The sequence below is a fragment of the Camelus bactrianus genome, chromosome 30 (genome assembly GCF_048773025.1).
Source record: "Camelus bactrianus isolate YW-2024 breed Bactrian camel chromosome 30, ASM4877302v1, whole genome shotgun sequence".
Taxonomy (NCBI): Eukaryota; Metazoa; Chordata; class Mammalia; order Artiodactyla; family Camelidae; genus Camelus; species Camelus bactrianus.
Window position 1 is genome coordinate 26,949,967 of NC_133568.1, and position 20,033 is coordinate 26,969,999.

Sequence of the window (20,033 nt, forward strand, 5' to 3'; positions counted from 1 at the left end):
GTGCATGGCTTGGCTGTTCAGGCGTGAGCTGCAACGTTCCCACCTGCTCTCTGCCTCCTTCTTTTTCAGGCGATGCTGCAGAAATTGGTCCCTTTATAGAAAACTGTAGGTATGAGGCATGGTCCCAGGTGCATAAAACTCCACAAAATGAGTGTTAAAGAAACGCAATAAATCAGAATTGCCTTTAAAAGCTTCATAGTTTGCCTTGCTAGAACTGAAAGCCCATAACATTAACACCCTCGGAATAGGACGCCCTGCAAGAAAGGACTCCGGAGGCCCCTCAACCTTTCTGCTGCTGCAGGTGTCAGGATTCTGTGACGCTCTCCCCCCAGGGAACCCCGCCCCCGCTGCCCACAGAGAGGCTGCTCCCCACTGGGCTGCCCCCCAGGTACCCCCCCCCGGTCTCTGCACAGCAGAGCAACCACAGGGCCCGGAGACCTAGTGGGACTTGAGGAAGGCCTGGCTTGCATGGGTTTCAGCCAAATATTTTCAGAGGAAATAGCAACATTAAAGACGCGGCTGGAGAAAAATTCAGGCAGGAATTTTTTTCTAGTGAGTCAAAGGCACTGATTAAAAGCACTAATTTCGAGAATTTTGTAGCTGTCTCAGAATTACTTGACTGCTTGTTAGACCTCTCCAGCTTCATCTCCCTGCCTTCAAAGGCCTGTCGGGAGGCTGGAGAGGATAAAAGGAAAAGTGATTAGAGAGAAGGAAAAGAGAGCAAGGAAGGAAGGTTTGAAGTGCTGAGAGTCTGCAGAAAGGAGCTTTGGGACGAATACACTGCCTTCCAGTCTGGGACACACTGTTACCACACATCTGAAGCACTACTGGTGGGCAGAACCCAGACCGCTCTTTCCAGCTCTCGGAAACTGAGTGTGGTGCCTTGGAGACAGGGTTTGAAGGAAGGTGGGGATCTGGCCAACCAGGTCCTCTCCAGATAGGCAGATATTTCTAGAACGCCCACAGGTGTGCCCTGCTCAGAAGAGAAACAGATGAGAAGGTCCAAGTGGCCCCGAGTTTCTCATCACCATCACTGGAAAACCAGATCGAACACCAGCGGTCTTCAGAAACGTGAGAGAGGAGACATGGTCCTGCTAAGAGGAAGGGAAGGAAAGCATCCGAGGGAAAACCCCTCTAGAGCCATTGAAAACGGTCATGAGTTTCTGGAGGTGTGTTTTTAAATGTGACAGCTGGTAAGTGTCCTGGAATCTGCTTGCCCCAGACCAGAGACTTCTTTCAGGGCACATCAAGCTTTGGCAACGAAGGTGCAGCGACAGAGGGTAAATGAGTTAGAATGATCTCAGTGGAGTTGCAGGAAATTGTTCTCAATAATCACACACTGAGCGAGTGACTGCATATTTTCTGTCCTTGCCATGAGTGAAGGGCATTTTCTGTGGACCCTGAGAAGGAGGGAGCAAGGAGCTGTTGGAGGGGGCGCTTCCCAACAAAACGGGACAAAACGGCACTTTCTCAGCTAAGACTGGGAGCTGAAGGTCAGGGCAGCCATGCTCTTAGATCATCAAGTCGGGAGGTGGGCAAAGAGGGGCTGGTGATGGCTGACTGAGACCCTGTTTTATGCCAGACTGGGTCCAGAGTGGCATTCTTCCCTCCAGGATTGTCTGGGGCTAATTCTTAACAGTAGTTACAGTACAAGTTGCCTTTGTGGAAGTTGTAATAGTGATCAAATCATAGTTGTAATCAGCTACACTTCTCAGTGCGTTTTCTGGGCCAGGCCTTACTCTTGACACACGAGAAAGTGTTCTTTCAGTCACAGGCTGAAAAGATGAGAGAAAAACTGGCTTCACGGAGTTAAAAAAATAGTAAGTAGAGATGCTGTGTATGCCTATGAAGGAATGCCTTTCCCAGCTCTGCTCTGGCCAGCTGCATAAAGGGCCACATCGGGAGACCCTGCTGGCCCCCACCCCTTTCTGCTCTGTCCTTGCTCTTCGGGGAGCCCCCTTCAGTGGCACTGACCAGAAGGGGATTGATTTAAATGGTTAAAGTGGATTAAAATGCACCGTATCTTGGAGGGAAACGTTTGCATCTGTGCTTTAATCCCCTGCCAAGTTCACAGACTCTTTTCACCTACTTTATCTCATTCAGCTCCCTGAAGAACATTTATATCACATTTGCAGATGAAACATGGAGGCAGCAGGTAATTTCCTCATCTAAAGTTACACAACTGCTTGGTGTGAGAACCAGAGCCCGACCCCCAGCTTCTGGCTCAGGTTAAGGAGCCTACCAGTAAGCACACGATCACTTCGATTGAAACGCCAGGCCAATTTGTGTGTCCTGACACAGAGCAATAAAATGGAACTGGAACTAAAGAGAGAAAAGGGTTTAAGGGAAAATCCACTCCTCCTGTGAAAACCTCTCCAGATGACAAGCTGCTTGGAACCACATAACAATGAAGAGCGGTTGTCTCTCAAAATGCTTTTCTCCAGAAAGTACTCTAACGCGCTGTTTCCTTGTTATCCAGAAATGTGCTGACCGGTCAGCTTGCATTTGCCAAAGCAGCTGTAATTTCCAGTAAGTGTGTGCCTTTCCATAAATCGACTGTGTAAATGTTTGATTTGTGTACTTGTCATGTTAATACATTTTGATAATCAGAACTGACCATCTGTCCTGACGCCTGCTTGGGAAGTACAGCGCAAACCACTCTGCTCCCCCGCAGGCATCGGAGCAAGCGGACCTGCCGGAGAGCGCTTCTGGGAGCGTCCACGCACCGAGGCCTCCGTGGAGACCTGTGGGGATTTTATTGTATTCGACTCCAAAGAAAGAGCCTCGTCTTGGCCGGCTAGGCACGCGGCCCCAGTGGGGAAAGCCCCTCGGCCCGCCCGGAAGCGATCCCCCCACACCCACCTGCTCACGCACGTGCTCACGTCGGCACGCACGGCCACCCCGGACAACTCTCGCGGTAGTGTGCACACTCACATTCGTGCACACGCACACATGCACTTTTTAATGCGGTAAGACTCGCAGGAATCGGCGGGGGCCCGCGTGCTCCCTCCCCGCACGCACTGCGGCTGCGCAGAGCGGTGCCGAACGGCCCAGGCCCTGCGACCCAAAGCAGCCTGCGGACGCCCTGCCCCGTGTCTCTGTCCCGGGGGTGACGGTTGGCGCCGGGCGACCTGCGCTCCACCCGCACAGCCTCTCAGAGGCCCTTCCTGCACGGTGGGCACGGCTCCTCTCACCAGGAGCTGGCGTCTCCGGGGTGAGCACCTTAGGGGCCAGAGTGGCTATTTGTCCTTCTCCTGCAGCTCCCGCAGCGCGGCCTGGAGGAGGCGCCGAAGCTTCGAGAACACGCCGCGGGGCGCGCGTCCCTGGGGGTCCCCCGGGGCCGCGCACTCCTGCACCGCAGCCCGCAGCTGCCGCCCAAGCGGGAGGGAGACGCCGGGGCTCCTGAGAGGCGAGGAGAACCAGTGGCGGAAGATCTTGTCACAGATGACCTGGGGGAGAGGGGTTACACGTCAGTTCAGGCCGGAGGGTCGCCCTGGGAGCTTCCCCGACCTCCCTCACTCCGCCCCTCCAAGGGGGCCCCTGGAGGTCGCCAGTCTCCGAGAAGTACCCGCCCCCCTGGCCCCTGAGCCACCCAGCACAGGCTCGGCGAGGGGGAGGCCGCCTCCCGGGAGGTGGACAGCGCCTTTTCCAGCCTCCGAGCTGTTGGGAACGGACTGAATACGCTGTTGAAGAGAAAAAGGAGCAGAAAGTCACAGGCAGGAACTGCTGGGTGAGGAGTGGGCCCTGGCAGGTCTGAGGCAGCCAGCCCCGCTGTCATGCACTCCTGAGGTCGGGTTTCTTACCCAGAGGTTGGTGACGGTGACAGTGATCACCAGCTGACACGGGGTGTCCTGAGGGCCAGAGGACACGTTGGTGTGAGTGAGATGGGACTTTGAGGCCCAACTGAAAAAAAGTAAATGGGAAAGGAAAGGCTGCTCCTTTAAGGAGCCTTTGGACTGTTTCATTTTAGGAGAAGTGAAAATTAAGCCACTATCTCACAGCCTTCAATTCTCATTGGGTATGAAATTCACTCATGCTGAAGAGCTCTTTAAATTCCCAATTCAATCATGCTGTCTGTTTTACAGTCTCCTCTCTCGTGGGAGGGCTGGACTGAGAGCTGCATACTTAATGTTTTTCTACACCACACTTTGTATTAGATTCACTTAACAAGTGCCTCATTGTTACAGAGCTCCTGTTTCATAGAGGCAAATAACTTTAACTTCTGTTTCCCAACCCCTGCAAGGACAAAGATTCTATTAAAAAACATATTATTTCTTTTTTGAGTTGATAATACATTTTCAGGTGCAAACACTGAAAATGTCCAAAAAGACAGACTGTAATCTTAGTCTCCATTCCCACTCCTGACAGCCAAACACTCAGCCTCTGTGTCTGATAGGCAACCACTTACTTCCTTGAATATCCTTCTGGAGAGGTTATACATACGCATGCATTTCCTTTTTCTTCACTTTCCTTGGATAGGAGTGTATTACACACCTGTTCCTAGAGCTTCCATTCCCATTTAACCAAATATCAGGGTGAGCCTTCAAGCCTTATAAGGATACTCTCTCTGTTTTAATGGCTGAACCTCAAATGTGTGGCTGTGTCAAATTATTGAGCTAGTTCCCTATTGACAGAAATTTAGGTTGTTCACTAACTTTTGCTATTATGAAAACTGCTGCAATAAGTACCTTGCAGGTAGGACATTTTAATTTTGCATGTGAATAAGTTTCTGGAAATGAAATTTTTGGGCCGGATTATGTGCATTTTTTGTTTTGATAGATATTGCCAGATTAACCCTATAAAAGTCGTACCAAGTTACACTCTCACAGCAGCCTAGGACAAGAATGCTTGTTTCCCCCGTGCCTCACCAACACGTGTTGTCTTTCTTTTTTGCCAACTGGTAAATGAAAGTGGTTTAATTTGTCTTCTTCTTAATCAGTCAGGTTGAAAATGTTTATGCTTCCTTTCCAGTGAATGGTCAAAATGATGTTCTTGCCCACATTTCCATAGGATTGTTGGCCCTTTTTTTCATATTGATTTCTAAATGCCCTTTGTGTATTAAGGATATTAGCCCCTTGCTTAGGTTGGTTTCCTGGGGAGCAGGCTGTAAGATGGAGGTTTGCATGCTGGGATTTACGAAGGTGCGTTCTCAGGAACCATCTTTCCACAGAACTGAGGGAGGAGGGAGAAGGTAGACTTCTGGTTCTGGGGTGACCTACTGAGCTGTTCCTTATAGAGGCCCAGGGGCCAGACTTTGAATATGCCTCTGCACCCACTGACCAGTCAGTAGACACGGCCCCTGGGATGTGGGGTAACCATGGTGAAGAACCTGTGGTGGGCCGAGGACCATCCTGGGGGGCACGTTAGCCTCGGCACCCGGGGACTAAGGGCGGAGTCCGGCCCCTACTCTCCCGGCCTGCAAGAGCAACGGCGAATATTTTGCCAGCTTTCTCTTTTACCTTTTACGTTTCCTCGTGTGTCTTGTAATTTTGTCTTGTTTTTGCCACGTGGATATTTTAAAGATGGTTAACCCTGTCAGTTCTTCCTCTTACACCCTCTGAGCTTTGTTCTGTACTTAGAAAGGCCTTCCGAACTCTAGGAAAATATTTTAAATTCTCCTAGGTTTTTTTCTGGAACATTTAGGATTTCATGTTTTAGGTGTCAGTATCTGAGCCATCTGGAATTTAGTCTGACATAAGGCTTGAGACAGGAGTTAATTCGATCATTTGTTGTTCCCAAACGTTACAACACTGCTCACTGTACAACCCAGCTGCCTTCCCATGGCCCCAGAGGCTGTGTTTATCACACACTAAATGCCTATGTGTCATTCAGTCTATTTCTGCAATTAAAAAAAATTATATTCCTTTGATCTGTCCACCAACTGATACAGGGCAGGGATTTTTTCTTCTGAGTAAAAGTTTAAGTTAGAAAAGTAATACATACCACTGTAGAAAATTTTGTAAATATAGGAAAAAATGAAGGAAATACAAATTATCTGTAATCCTATGGTCCATAAATAATTGCTTTTGATGTTTTGGTATCTTTTTTTTTTTTCCAGTCACATACTATTTACCAAAATGAGACCATGTGGTAAATACTGATTTGTAACCTGCATTTTTTTTATTTAATGAATGCTTCGTATTTTTTCATATCCTTAAAACCTAATTTCATCTCCAGGTCTTCAAAGGCAATAGTGATCAAATATGTGCACAAATGAGATTGCTTGACTAAAAGAGAGTGAATATTTGTAACAGTCATGTACCCTCCCGAGAGAGAGAATTTAACAATCATGTTAACAATATACTCTTATCTATTTCCCTGAAGCCTCACCTGCTGATTAAATAGCATTTTAACAACTATTCCCAATAGTTGAAAGTAAAAAAATCATGATCACTGGGTTTTCATTTGCACGTAGTGAGATTAAATATTTTCCAGGTTCTCTGGCCCTTTGCACTCCATCTCCCGTGTATTTGTTACATGTTCTCTAGCCAGTTTTGTGTGTGTCCCTCTTGCCTCTTCACAGCTCTATAAGAGCCCTTTCTGTATTAAGGATATACCCTTAGTCTCCCATTATGTGCACAGGGCACATGTTAGTGTTCCCACTTTGTGGGGTGAGGTCACAGGTGGCTGACACTGCAGTGAAAACATCTTGTTCCCACAGCTGAAGAAGAACAATCTCGCTGCAGACCCACCGACGGAGCGAGTCCACGTTACATTAAAGAGGCTGCGCTGGAGAGGCTCCCGCTGGGCTTCCGCCCCAGGGCTCTGCCCTGCCGAGTCCAGGACCGCCAGGTTAACTACAAGTTGTCCAGGTCTCCCCAGGTCAGTCCTTCTACTGGGTGACGTGGCTCCAGGCTCTAAGTCCGTGTCACCAGGTCTGCATCGGGGTCGTATTGGCCTTACGGGTTGGAGGAGTGTAAGGATGAACAGACTGCAGAGGAGGTGAGACTGGGGAGTGGACTGGATAGGAGAATAAAAAAGTAGGAAAGTTGAGGCTAGAGCATAGATCAGTGGCGGTGGAGGTGAGCCCAGCTTCCCTGCCAGGACGTCTTCCTGGTCTTAATCAACACCTATGAGCCGGGCTCACCTGCACCCACCTGAGAGCCGGAGCGAGGGCCGGGAGTGGACATCTGCCCAGAGAAGGGAGACGTCTTCCCACGGCTGGGGGCTTTAGCCCTGCATCTGGGTCTCCCTGACTCTGACCAGATCTGAGAGCCTGGACCCAGTACGGGTTCCTCTTTATTGCTGGTCTCCTGGACGTGGGACACACGCTCTTTCTCCCTCTGTTAACCCCTGCTGGCCTAACGCCTTGCCTGTTGGGACTGGGGTGTGTGCCCAGCCTCTCAGGTTCGGCTGCTTTGCACTGTTTCCAGTCTTATCCTTGGTGGGTCAGCCTCTGGATGCTCATTCTGTGTGTGTGTGCGTGTGTGTGTGCGTGTGTGTAGATGCAGAAATCAGACCCAGAGGGAACAGCAACCCGAGCCCCCATGGCTGCGGGGAGCCCAGTGATGGCTATGCTGGGAGCACCACCCATCAGGCCTGTGGCGTTCCTTGACCAGCAACTCCTGGGGTAGACAACAAAGAACACATGACCCCCCACCTCCCACCATCCTGCTCTTACTGACCACACCAAGCCTAGGTGGTGTGGAAAGGGCGATGACCTTCGGCTCCGTCACCCAGATGCCACGGCTTGGTGACCAGAGGCACCCAGAGAGAACAGGGTCCCCCCACAGAGGGAACAGGGTCCCCAGCCCCGGAGGCAGCACCGCTCACCTGCAAGTTGCTGTTGGCTCTCTGGGCTCCACACCTGTGGACTCGGAGGTCACACTTTGAAAAACAGTCAAAGAAATTGCAGTCTTCATCTCCTGTGCAATTCTGTTCGAGAATTTCCCTCATTTTAGGTTCAAAAAAGGCCATGTCCACATCAATAGCCACTGCCTGTAACGGGAACAGCACACAGGTATCAAGAGGACCCCCGGGGGGCTCAGCACAGAGGGAGCCCGTGTAGCGGGCCTGTTCCTGTTGGCAGATGCTGGTGTCACAGGCCTCGGGGGGCACAGAACTCTGCTGGCCGGGGGAGGAGCCAGGCCGTTCTGGGGACACGTAAGCCACTGGCACAGATTATACTGCAAGGATTTAACTGCAGAAAGGACCTGTGCTGTCATTAGTGAAAGCCTAGAATTTGGAACTAGTACCACTTTTCATCTTTAAAAGTTTTCCCAGATTTAAAAGTTGAATCTCTGAAATAATCTTAAAAAAGGAATTGACTCTCCGTCCATTGCTTTCTCACTTGGTTTCTGACATTCAAGTCTCAGGAATATAAAAGCTGTGAGACGCAGACAGTCTACCCCTGTGGATAGAAGCAACAAAATAAAACTGCATTCCAGGGGCAGGTAGAGGATATGATGGTAAAAATGGGGTGGCCGGTGCCTGCGCTGTCTAGTTATGGCCCGTGACCTGAGTCAGCTGGCCTCCAACGGACAGGGACAAGTGGCAGAGCCAAAGTTCTCAAATGAGGGTTGATACATTTGGACCCTGATCCAACAGCTTCAGAAACTAAGTCACACTATCAGCATGAAAATCTGATGACCCCCTGGAATTTCACACTTATCTTCCTGGCTTCAGACCAGGTAGGCTTCAAAACCAGTAAAAGAATAACATCTAAATTATGCAGATTTTCCTCCACCACCTGAATTAAAAAAAAAAAAAAAAGATGAGCTCAAACCCGAGAAAACCTGGACTCTGCCCAAACCAAGCAGTGTATAGCTGCGAGGTATTAAAGAGCTGTTCGAAGACTTGATGAATCTGATGGAGTCTGTGGCGTTTCACAAGCCTTCACAGGTCGGCCTGTGGTAGCATCGCAAAAAGGGGTTCATTTTCTCCTCAGTTCTCTGCAGAGGCACATCCCAGGTGGCAGTTTGTTTTCCCTTCAGAATTGACGCCAGAAGGCAGTTTGTTGGGGATTATTCAGCACAAGAGAGGAGGGAAAATAATTTATTTCCAAATATATGGAGAATAATGACACGAAAGAACAGGGAACGTGTCCCCGTTTGAGAGCTTTGCCTAATGACTAGTTCAGGCACCACAAACAAATGATCATTTTAATCAGTTTTTCTCTCTCATTATTTAGCCAAAAGAAATACCTCATTTCTTGATTTATACTGGTTAATACACTAAACGTGTTAGGCTATGCTAATGAGTCTATTGTCTTTTGTAATTTATTTGGGGGCTCCAAGGTCCTCCTCTTCTTTTGCTGGCTCCTGGCCATCTCCTCAGCTTCCCTGGGCCCCACAGTGGAATTCCAGCCTCCTGATATTTCTTTCTTCCATCTCTGATTGGTCCTTTCTTATCTCCCAGGAAGAGCCAGATAAATTTTTTAATTTTTAGTGTATGGTGCAGAATGGATTACAGCTGCTGTGAGCATAACTCAATGCACTAAAATAAGAACAGTGACGAAATGAACAGAAAAGCCTGCATGAGTTTCTTAGGGAACATCCGGAGAATTGTAACATTCTTCCTGCACAAAATTACCTAATTGCATCGTCTTCAGAATTCATCCTGGCATCAGACGAGAAAGGAATGACGAGGATTATTTTGTTCTCCCCTGGAAAGTGTGCCTCTCAAGTAGAAACCACACCATCTGTTTGAAAAGAGCCCTCAGAAGGGAGGGTGTTTTCCTAGTTTGTTTGCAACCACCGGACAAATTCTCAGACTTGCAAGGGTGACCCTAACCCTAACCCTAACCCTAACCCTGGAGACAGTGGGTGACTGCAGTCATCAGTCCTCCCCTGTCATCTGAAGGACACGCCCTCCTTCCACCTGGGCAACACTACAACAGGGGCCAAAGTGGGGACCCACCTGCTGGTCCCTTAGCTGCTAGCTCTGCTGGTTCTCATGCTGAACGCACGGCAGAATCACCTGGAGGGCTTGCCTTTAAAACACAGATGGCCACATCCCATCCCAGAGTTTCAGACTCAGTAGTGGAGTCAGAGAATTTGCGTTTCTAACATGTTCCCTGGTGATGCTGGGACCACTGGTTTTCACCTAAAAGTTGTAAAATCAGAGGTAAAATTCACATTGTGGACCTCCGCATCTGTAAGGAAGGTCAGTAATGCCAGGCTGGGCAAAGGGGGCTCTGCTGTCCTCCCCTCCCTGTCCTCATCCGAGCGAGTGCTGGGGCGGAGGTGAGGCCCCGAGGGCCCCTGCACCATTGCCCGCAGCAGTCGGGGTTGGTCAGAGCGCAGCTGCAGTTTCACTGAACGAATGTTCAGTGGTGAGCAAGGTGCTGGAAGGCACGTGTTGGGGGCCACACAAGCCAGTCTTCTTGCTCACCAAGCAGGGGAGCCTTCGCCAGGATCTCGGCTCTAAGAAATACGCTGAATGAGTCTGGGGTCCCTCCCACTCACAGCTCCTCTGGTGGGGTCTCATGGTGCTCAGGGTATCGCAGACGGGGCTGAGCACCTGCAGAACTCATGGCAACATGTGGCCCCTCCTGGAACTTCCCAGAACCTTCTGGAACTTCCCAGAACCTCTCAGCTACTTCCCTTCCACACTTGGAGCCACCCCCAGCCTGTCCGCCCCTTGGGCCAGCCAGGACGGGGCATTAGGACAAAGCACTTCGGCCAGGATGCTGCAGCGCCCTTCATGGCAACAGAGACACGCTTGGAGAGCGATTCACACTGGGGGCAAATTTAGCTCCCGAGACTTCCGGCTCTTTGAGGAGAGCATCACTGTGCTGCCTGCTGTGGAAGTGCTTAGCTGGCAGTAATGCTACCTTCCTTTTCTCCCTTTATGTTTTTATCTGTGATGAAGAACATTGTTTGGCTGTGAGCCAGGCCCATAATGACCAGCCCACCGAGGTGGCCGGAGTTAAGCTGGCCTGGCCATTCACCTGCAGCAGGAGTAGTGACCCAGGCAAGGACGCCTGTGTTGGGACACCTAGATCACTATAGTGTTAATCTGACGCTGATTACCTGAGCTGAGTTTACCTGAGCTGAGGGGGACCTGGGAGGTGATTATCTTTTAATGAAGCATTGAAGTTCCTCCTGCTTCTCTACCTTGGGTAGTTCTTTGTGCACCTGCACTGCCTGGAGTGGGATATAAAATTCATCTGCCCTCTGCAGAGCAGATCAGAGGCTGCTCTGTCCATGCGGGCAGGTGTGCCTCTTGTGGAAGGCACCAGAACTCCAGCTGTCCCTCTAGAAGTCTTACCCGCAGAAGAGAAGCCAACTGGCATCTCTCCAGGAAGAAAGTATTAGAAAAAGCTGCATCATCCCAGAGCACGGGCAGTGTGAAAACGGTCCCCCTAGTGGGTCCCCGAACGCCATCCTTCCTCATCATCCTCTGAGTCTCCTCATCTCCTGAAGATTGTTTTCTGCACAAAGCAAGAACTTGTTTTCAAATGGCTCTAAGAAGCTGCTAAGCTGCTTGGAGAAACCAGAACAGCCCTTGAGGAGGACAGACCTTGCCTCCCACTGTCGGCAGCTTTCGTCACAATTCCTGGCCCTGGGGTGTCAAGGGAGTATGTTCTTGAAATTCTCTTGTCCACACCCGAAAGGTTTGGCAGGTCGGCGTGGTGCGGGCTGGCAGGCTGCATCACTTGCAGTGGTTTCCCAGGATTTCAGAAACCCTCCCGTTTACCATTTGATTCGCCCTCCCCAAGGTTCTGTCCTCCCCGTGATAAACACCCTCCCCACCAGGGGCACTCACCGTGAAGTCGCTCCTGATGGCAAAGTTTTCGGGTTTGATGTCACAGAGGTGCAGGCGGTGGGAGAAGTCGTGGTCGAAGTGGGCGACCATGTCCAGGAAGCTGAGCGCCATCCCGCTGACCGCGCGGGCCCGGCTGCGGTCCCCGCGGGGCGCCCCGTCCAGGGGGAAGAGGGCCCAGTGGTGGGGGCTGCCGGCCGCCAGGTGCTCCACGGCGTAGAAGTGGCCGCAGGAGCCCAGCACGGGCGGCGTGTGCGGGCTGAGGCCCCGCAGCAGGCTGAGCAGGACGAACTCCTCCTGCTGGAGCAGCGCCCACAGGCTGGCCAGCTGGCCCCGCCGCCGGGGTCCCCGCCGCCCCAGCCCCAGCGGCGCCAGGCTGCCGTTGGCCAGCTCCAGGCCCAGCGCGCTCCTGACCTCGCCAGCCGCCAGCAGGAGCAGCTCGGCCTCCGGGAAGTCCTGGCCGCCGTCGTCGGGCTGGCCGTCTAGGAGGCCGAGTGGCGGGAAGCTGGAGAAGGCCTCCTCCTCGGACTTGAGGACCACGGGCTGGCCGCGCCAGTCGGCCTGCAGCACCTTCTTGCCCCGCTCGAAGTACAGGCAGCGCCGGTACAGCAGCTTCCCCGCCACGCACAGGTCCTCACAGAGGTCCCCCACCAGCGCGCCGCCGCGGTAGTCCCGGCACTGGAAGGGAGGGGACAGCCGGTCACACAGCGGGCCTTTGCGCCCCAGACCGCTCCTGGCAGCTCTTGAGAACCCTCGAGAGTCTGAACCAGGGGTCAGAGAGCAATTAGGGAGTGAAAGACTGGAGAGAGTGTCTCCTGGTGGTTCCATTTCCCCAACAGGCCCAGGACAAGTTAGGAAGCGTGTCTCCCACTGTCCAGCTGGGTGATGCCAGCAAAGGCCGTGTGCATCTGGGTTTCAGTGTCCTGGACTGTCAGGGAAAGGACTGGGCCCTTGGTTCTCAAGTCTCGGCCCCACATCAAGGTCACCTGGAGAGCTTTTCACCTGCAGCCAAAAACAGCTCAGCCAGATCTCAGGAGGTGGGGCCTCGGAGACCCCAGGAATGACCCTTCCCGTAGGACTGCTCCCTCAGCCGGTTGTTTTCTCAATGGGAAGAGGTGTGGCTGTAAGGCCAGCAGGCTGTGGGAGGGGTCAAGAGGATCCACTGCGGGAAACATGAGTTAGGACACACCTGGTGGCTGGTGGTGTCGGCAGGACTGGGAGGGGAAGCCCGGGGGATGCCTTTTGGAAGAGGAGCCCTGTGGGGTACGTTCCAGAAGTGGAGGGTGTGTTGGGTGCCTGGCCGTGGGGAGGAAGCACTCAGGGACCCTCAGATGGAATTTCTCCTCAACTTCAGAGCTCGTCAGCCCTCCTGCCACGTGGGGCACCTAGTGACATCCCCACCCACCCCCACACGACAAACATTCCTCCCAGGAAGTTGTCCAGCTAGGCCCTGCCCCTCTGACCGGCTAGAGGGGGCGTAGGAGAGGCTGGTGCAACACCGATTGAGAGGAAAGACTATTATTTCTTTCTCTTTCTTTTTTTATCTATTCCAGGAAACCTAGACCCATTTTTACAAGGGTTTGAGCATATTTTCTAAGTCCACCTGTTTTCCTGCACAAATGCATCTTCCTTCCATGTGGGCAAATGCAGGTCAGGTGTGTAATTACACGCCGCCCAGACTCTCTGGTGGCTCCATGTTGCTCAGCTCTATTAACCCCACGTAGATTGTACACAGATCCTTCAAGGCAGAAAATATACCTCCAGTGCCTGGATATATGAATAATTACAAAATCCAGAACACTCTGAAAACTGCAAGTTTTTCATGGCTCGTGGGGTCAAGCCTAACTGAAAAGATGTGAGGCTGTTTATAGTCTGAATATATTTGACCTGTGATTTTGCATATTCTTTGCTGCAGAATCATTAGTTGTATTTGTTTAATTTCTTTGGTTACTGGTGCTGCCTCATACACAAAATGTAAGGTGTACTTATGTTGCATATTATCCAACACCCAAAAAAGTGTGAATTCCAAAACAGACCTGGCCCTAGAGCATTAGATAAGGGATCGTGGATCTTTAGAAATACTCTCAGCCAGCTGTCCAAAGCATATGACCAAAGTGCTGATTAAAAAAGATACACTCCCAGTTCTTAGAACAAGTATCTGGATTTTAGGGACCATTTTAGGCAGTAACTGGACAACAGCCTGGAAGACCCAAGCCAAGCCATCTGCCCTGGCCCCTCGGCTTCCTGCTGAGGGGCTCCTGCACGCGGCTTCCCTTTGCCGGCGGTGTTAGGTCTCGGTGCATCGTATTGGGATGTGAGGGTGTCATGCTTGCCAAACTCAAAGATGCAAGGGATGGAGACCTGTAGATAGAGTCTTGGACCTTTATCTGCTCCTGGAGCTTGGGAAGCCACCCTGTTTGCCCGGGGCTGGTTTTTTTGTCTTTGGAAAACAAACAGCCTTGATACAGCTGTATTAATAAGCACCCACGAAACTGTTTTAAATATGCTCATTGCTGTATTCATCCTGCAGTTTAACGTAACACAATTTTGGTCAAGTGCCCTCCTTTTACTTTTCATCCTAGCACCTCTTTCCAGGGCTTTGGGTCATGAAATGAAGAGGATCAGGACCCTCTAAGTTACCCTCTTTGTTTGGAATTGCTTCCAAATCGCCCTTGTAAGAAAGCAGCGCTGGTTCAGGCCCCTCTGAGACCTGCTTCAGGATGATCTTAGCCGTAAGGTGGGGATGAAAGGGTTAAGTGGTCAAAAGACCCAAGAATGAAAAGATGTGAATGACAGATAATACGGGGTGTTCATTTTACTTGTTGCACTTTTCTTCTACTTTATCTGGTATTTACAGAGTTTCACATCTCTGTAATAAACCTGATAAGCAAAGGCAACGTTTTTCCTTGAGTGCCTTATAAAGCCCCCAAACCCCTTACATCTGATAATATAAGGTTTAATTCAAATTCAAAATGGTTTAATTCAATTCCATAATCGTTTTTAGAGCACTGTCAAATTTGTAGTTTAATCAAAGATGCTTTTGTACGAAGGACAGAACGGCACTGAGCAAGAAAGGAAATCGGGTGATAGATCCGAGTTTGGTAGGACGAGGTGGCTCCTGCCGTGCTGGGCGAAAGGGAGAGGAGGCTGTGGGGAAGGTGGACATGGGTGTGGATCTTGGCCCGGCCACCGCACCCAGAGCGGGGAGCATGGAGGGTATCAGCTGTGACTGCCTGGGGCCTTCACGCTGCTCATCTGGAACTGCGGCCAAAATTATCCCTGTCCTGTGAGCTCAGACACCCGCTCCACTCCCCCAGGATGGCATTGGCCATGGACAAGCTACTTCGGCCACGCCGGCCACCTTCGCGTTAACACCACCGCTTTCCCAGCTCAGCCCAGCAGTGCGTGAACTGAGCCACGATCCAGCTACAGGTGATGGGCTCAGGAGTCACAGAGCGAGGTAGCTGCCTTCCAAACTCCTACATGACAGTGGAGTAGGAACAAGAAAGGAGCACAGCCAGGCTCGGCTCTAGGGCAGACTGGGTTTGCCTCCGTGTGTTGTGTTTCCAACATGATGATGACACTGTGTCACAGGAGACCTGTGAAGGTCAACCAAGGTCACCTGTGCAGAGGACCTGGTGGTCTCTGTGAATGCTAGTCCCTCCCACCCTGCCCAGCCCTGGTCACTAGAGGGCTCCCTCCCCCCAGGAGGCTTCTTCCTGCAGAGATGCGTCCCAGCTCAATTTTGGAAGACAAACTGTGGGCCACCTAGCGGACCAGGAGGGAGAGGGCAGGGAATGACCTGCACAGGGGCCCGTGGTTGCAAAGTTGCTTGTGGGTTCAGAGAGCCAGACACAGTCTAGAGTATTGGAGAGCAAGTTTGGAGCTGACACCAGGGTGGGAGGGGCTGGGGTGTCCTGCCAAAAACTCCGCTTGCCATGTCTCCACCTGCAAGGTTCAGATCCACACTGAGGCAAAGTATACATGAGACTAGTTATTACAGAGCTGCTCTGTCATCCTCCTTCACGAAGAAGTGTTTTGGGCCTATCAGTTCCTACTCTTCTTATTCGGAATGTAAAATTCGTCCACTGTGGCTGCTCTGGTTACCAGTGTCCTGTGAGTGAGTCTGCAGGGTCTTTTTGCATCTCTGTGCCTGCCACACTCAGAGAAAGACTTAGCTCAGCATTTAAAAAACAGTCAATTTAAAGGACCAATGACAAGTTTACAAGCTAATTAAAAATTATCATCATGTTAGAGACAATAGTGAAATTATTTTATTGGCAGTATGTCCTATTAAGGTAGCTAATTTTTTTAACTCAGTAGAAGTGGGTTATTTACTTAAACTCCATTTAAAAAATCACTTTTCTCTGAATATGAGGAGGCCCTAACTGCCAGCTTGAAGACAGATACATTTCTGTACCCAAGTGCATGTGCATACAAAATCCAGTGGTATCAGATTTTAAGATAAACTGGGGGGGAAAAAACAAGTTAAAATCTCATTGTAGTTAACTGGCATTTTTTAAATTAACGAAATTCACAGCAGATTCCTGTTTCTTATAGCTTGTGTGCAAACTACAAACATGCATCCCCAGTAGTCCCAGTTCCTGTAGGAAGCGCTCTTAGAACCTCTCCAATTGTATCGCGGTTCTCAGGCAAAAACAAAACCTGTCCCCTCTAGTCTGGGAAACCGGTGACAGGGTCTCAGAGGTCATGCCTGGAGGCTGGGTTTTCTTTTGTGTGCTTGTTTTTGTTTTTAAGGAGCATTAAGTTCTTGTGTGGTTAGTAGCATGTCTCACCACAGAATTCCTTTGCGGACTCTCAGAGCAATTAGCCAGCCCACTGTGCAGCCCTGCCTGACCCCCGGACAGCTTAGAAGACACACATGACAAACATGGCCAGAGCGCTCGGGAAAGCAGAGTCACCCTCTGCGACAGAGTCCTTCTGGGGGTGTGCCCTGCGTGTCCCACCCGGCCTTGGCTTCCTCTCAGAGCAAAGGAAGATAAGCCTGCCCTAGTGAAAAGAAATCCCTGATGTTAGTGACTAAATTAAATCACATCAAGACCTAACTAGTCTCTGGAGAACAGAGTCTGCGGGAATCTTTCTGAGATGCTTTGGAAGTGATATGCTGTGCTGAAAACTTAGTTTTCAATATTGGAGAAGCCAGTTACTGTCATGGGGTCTCTCCTCTCCGAGTCACATCCTGGCTCCTGACACAGTAGCTGTGTGAATTGGGACAAGTGACTCCACCTCTCTGGGCTCGGTTTCACCATCTGTGAAATGGGGAGAGTGAAAGCAGATCCCTCCCAGAGGCTGCTGAGGGGATGAAACAGTACACATAAACCTACTTAGCTCGGAGCCTGCCAGGGTGAGCATCGGCGGGGCCCCGCCGTGAGGTGCGCTGTCTGCAGGACCCGGCTTATAAATTATCAAGCACAGGGCAGGGGGATATAGCTCAGTGGTAGAACGCGTGCTTATGCTTCCTGGTTCAATCCCTTTGCCTCCGTTTAAGAAAATTGGAAAGTAAAGTAATTAATTATCAAGCCCAGCACAACGCTCACCAACCTGGCACAGCCTCCTGACCCGGTGCACTGGGAAAGCAGGGTTCTAGGAACCTTACGGAGGTGTCTTGATTATGGGATGTGCTGAAGAGCCATGATGAACAGGAGGGCTGCCGTCTGCCTAGAAAATTCCAAATCTGGGAGACCCAGGGCTCAACTCTGGAGCCATTCCAGCTGGCTCTTCTCTCTTTCCCTCTTGAGTGTGGAGGGTGGTGGGCTCCCTCCGGAGGTGGGGTGAGGCCCGGGGAGGGCACCAGCACACCTCCCAGCTCATAAGCAGCCCCTCAGCTTCCTCCACAGACCCCGGCACGCCAGCAATGCCACCTGCCTGGTGGGAGGGCACAGAGGGTCCCCACGACTCCCCGGGCTCCGCCTGACGGAAAGGGGCTCCCCCGGGCTCAGCTGCAGCTATTTCTTCAGTGCTGGTGTTCAGAGTGAAAGCTAATGAGCGTCTGGAGGCCAGTCAGAAAAATAACAGCCAGTTTTATTACAAAGGATAAAAGCCAGGCAGAATGAATTGAAAGTGCTTGGGGAGCCGGGAGACAGAGGCTCGATTCAGTCCTGGGAGGCCACAGTGCCAGCCTCGGCATGGTGGCCTGGGCCCAGCAGAGTCTGGGATGTGGAGACCGGGGTCCTATTCAAACCTCGGTCTCGTCTGCAGTGTCCTGGGTGAAAGGAGCTGGGTGGGGCTCCCATGAGCAAATCCAGATGGAGAAGGGAGAGAGTCAGGTCCTGAACGTGGCGTGAGAAACAGCAGCCTGAAACAGGGCCTCCAAATATGCTCCCACCAGCATCAGGTCACTGAGACCATGGCAGGTGAACTTCAGGGGGATAGACAGATGTGGTATTTCAAATCTGTCTTTTGGCCACAGGAAAGAATGAGAGTCTTCAAAGGCAGAACCTGTCTCTTCAGCTTGATGTCAGACTAAAAACAACCCCTTAGGGCTGCCACTGGAGAGATTTTGGCAAAGCCCCCAAACAGAATTGGTTTTAATTTTATGAGCTGGGATGCTGGGAAAGTTATGATTAGCAATTACTTAAGTTACACTAGGCTATTTAATTTCCATTAGGCCTTCTCTCGCTTAGCCAAAGGTAAAGAGATGAAACATAGTGTTTGTTTTTTATTTTAATCTAAAAGACTATCATATTATTTTTGTAAATGGGTGTTCCATCCTCTCCAAACTATTATTTTTTTTTACTATAATTAGTCAATCAGTCTCCCCAAAACGGGGGGGAATGTCTCTATCAGCGAATGGAACTTCTAGATGAGCTATTGAGATCAGTGTGCTCTTGAAGCTTACAGAAAACTTGACAGACCTTCATTGTGACTGAACAGATAGATTGACAGACAGATGACAGGTGATTGGTTATTGGCGGGATGGAGGGAATTGACTAGGATCTCATCAACGTTGATGAGATCAATTCACGAGGACGCGTCAGACTCGGGGAAAATAATTTGGTTTAGCTTGTCCATTTCACCTCATTTCTTTAGTTTTTCCAATCTCACTTCAAAAAATAGCGATTTACATGAAAGCCTTTATGCTACCATAAAACCTGCAATCTCAAAAGGCGCACCCATACAAAAGCAATTGGACTTAAAACTTCCCATGCGTTTCTTGAAGATTTCTTAGAAAATAGATCACTTTTCACACGAAATGCTTAGGGGCACTATTTTAGGACGTGAATAATCACTTAATCAATGTAAGAACTAGTTGGCACTACCTTCAATTTTCTTGGCCTTTCTGCTAGGGGTTCCTACTTTTATTCAAGTCTCTAAATGCGCATCAGCTTCCGAACCAAACAGAGAGACTAAGGAGCTGCTAACGTTTGGAATCAACTAATGCGCATCTGGGGCCCAGGGCGCGCAGCAGCCTGCAGGCTGCATTTCTGTCTCTCCCTAGTTGCCGGACCCAGCTAGGGAGCCTATTAGGAGACTGCAGTCAGAACCCCAGGCCGGGGCACCGCTGGGGTCCGAGCCGCCTCCCAAGCGGTCCGCTCGCCTGAGCGCGCTCTGCCTTGGGTCCTACGGACGCGCCTGGGAGAGCTGCTGCCTTGGCGGGGGGGGGGGGGGGGGGGCGGGGGGGGCGGCAAAGGCCCTACTAGCCGTCTGCATGGGGCTCGGTGAGGTGCAGCCCAGGCTGGAATCACAAACAGCGGCGGGTCGAGACGGGGACGCCAGGGGCAGAGGCGTGGTCCCCACCGGCCCCCATCCCTCACCAGCAGACTCGGAGCAGACCCGCAAACTTTTGTTAGGAGCTCAGGCTCGCGGGCGGCGGAAGGGCAGTGGGGCAGAAAGGTTATCTTGGGACGAGGGGCCAGTTTTGGCAAATGGGGAAGGACACCCCCGCGCCCCCACAGAGGACTCCCGGGCAGAGTCCCATGCTGGAAACCGGATGGTGCGCGCCGAGCACTCCCTGCCGGGCGTCCGGACCCCCCACCGTGGGTGCCACGGCCGCCCCCGAGTCCCCGGCCCCCAGGGCGCGCGGCGCGGGGCAGTGAGGCGGCGGGACCTACCAGCGCGGCCAGGATGCGCCGGCTCTTCTCGTCGGTGCAGCGCTCGGAGAGGACGCCCGGGTGCGCGCGGAGCAGAAGCGCGGCCGCCAGCACCCAGCCCGCGGTCCACGCGGCGCAGGCCAGCAGCGCGCCCCGCCCGCACCGCCCGCACCGCCCGCGCAGCCCGCACCGCCCGGGCCGGCCCCGCGAGCCCGCTGCCCGTGCCATGTCCAGCCCGCCGCGCCCCGCGCCCTGCGCTCGCGTCTGGGCTCCGCG

At 51.6% G+C, this 20,033-nt stretch overlaps 1 protein-coding gene across 4 annotated transcripts; it reads right to left on the reverse strand.

The window, feature by feature from the left end:
* Nucleotides 1-2,947: 2,947 nt before the first annotated feature.
* Nucleotides 2,948-19,985, reverse strand: DIPK1C (divergent protein kinase domain 1C). 4 transcript variants are annotated; one of them, XM_074355202.1, is made up of 5 exons: nucleotides 19,779-19,985; nucleotides 11,710-12,384; nucleotides 7,774-7,938; nucleotides 3,804-3,903; nucleotides 3,309-3,683 (listed from the first exon to the last, which is right to left on the reverse strand). In XM_074355202.1, the coding sequence occupies exons 1-5, from the start codon at nucleotides 19,983-19,985 to the stop codon at nucleotides 3,439-3,441; spliced, it is 1,392 nt and encodes a 463-aa protein (XP_074211303.1). In that variant the 3' UTR covers nucleotides 3,309-3,438. The 4 variants fall into 4 exon arrangements, with proteins under 4 accessions (XP_074211304.1, XP_074211303.1, XP_074211306.1 ...); XM_074355205.1 differs by having other exon boundaries at nucleotides 3,311-3,449; XM_074355203.1 differs by lacking the exon at nucleotides 3,804-3,903 and having other exon boundaries at nucleotides 2,948-3,449.
* Between the last annotated feature and the right edge of the window lie 48 nt (nucleotides 19,986-20,033).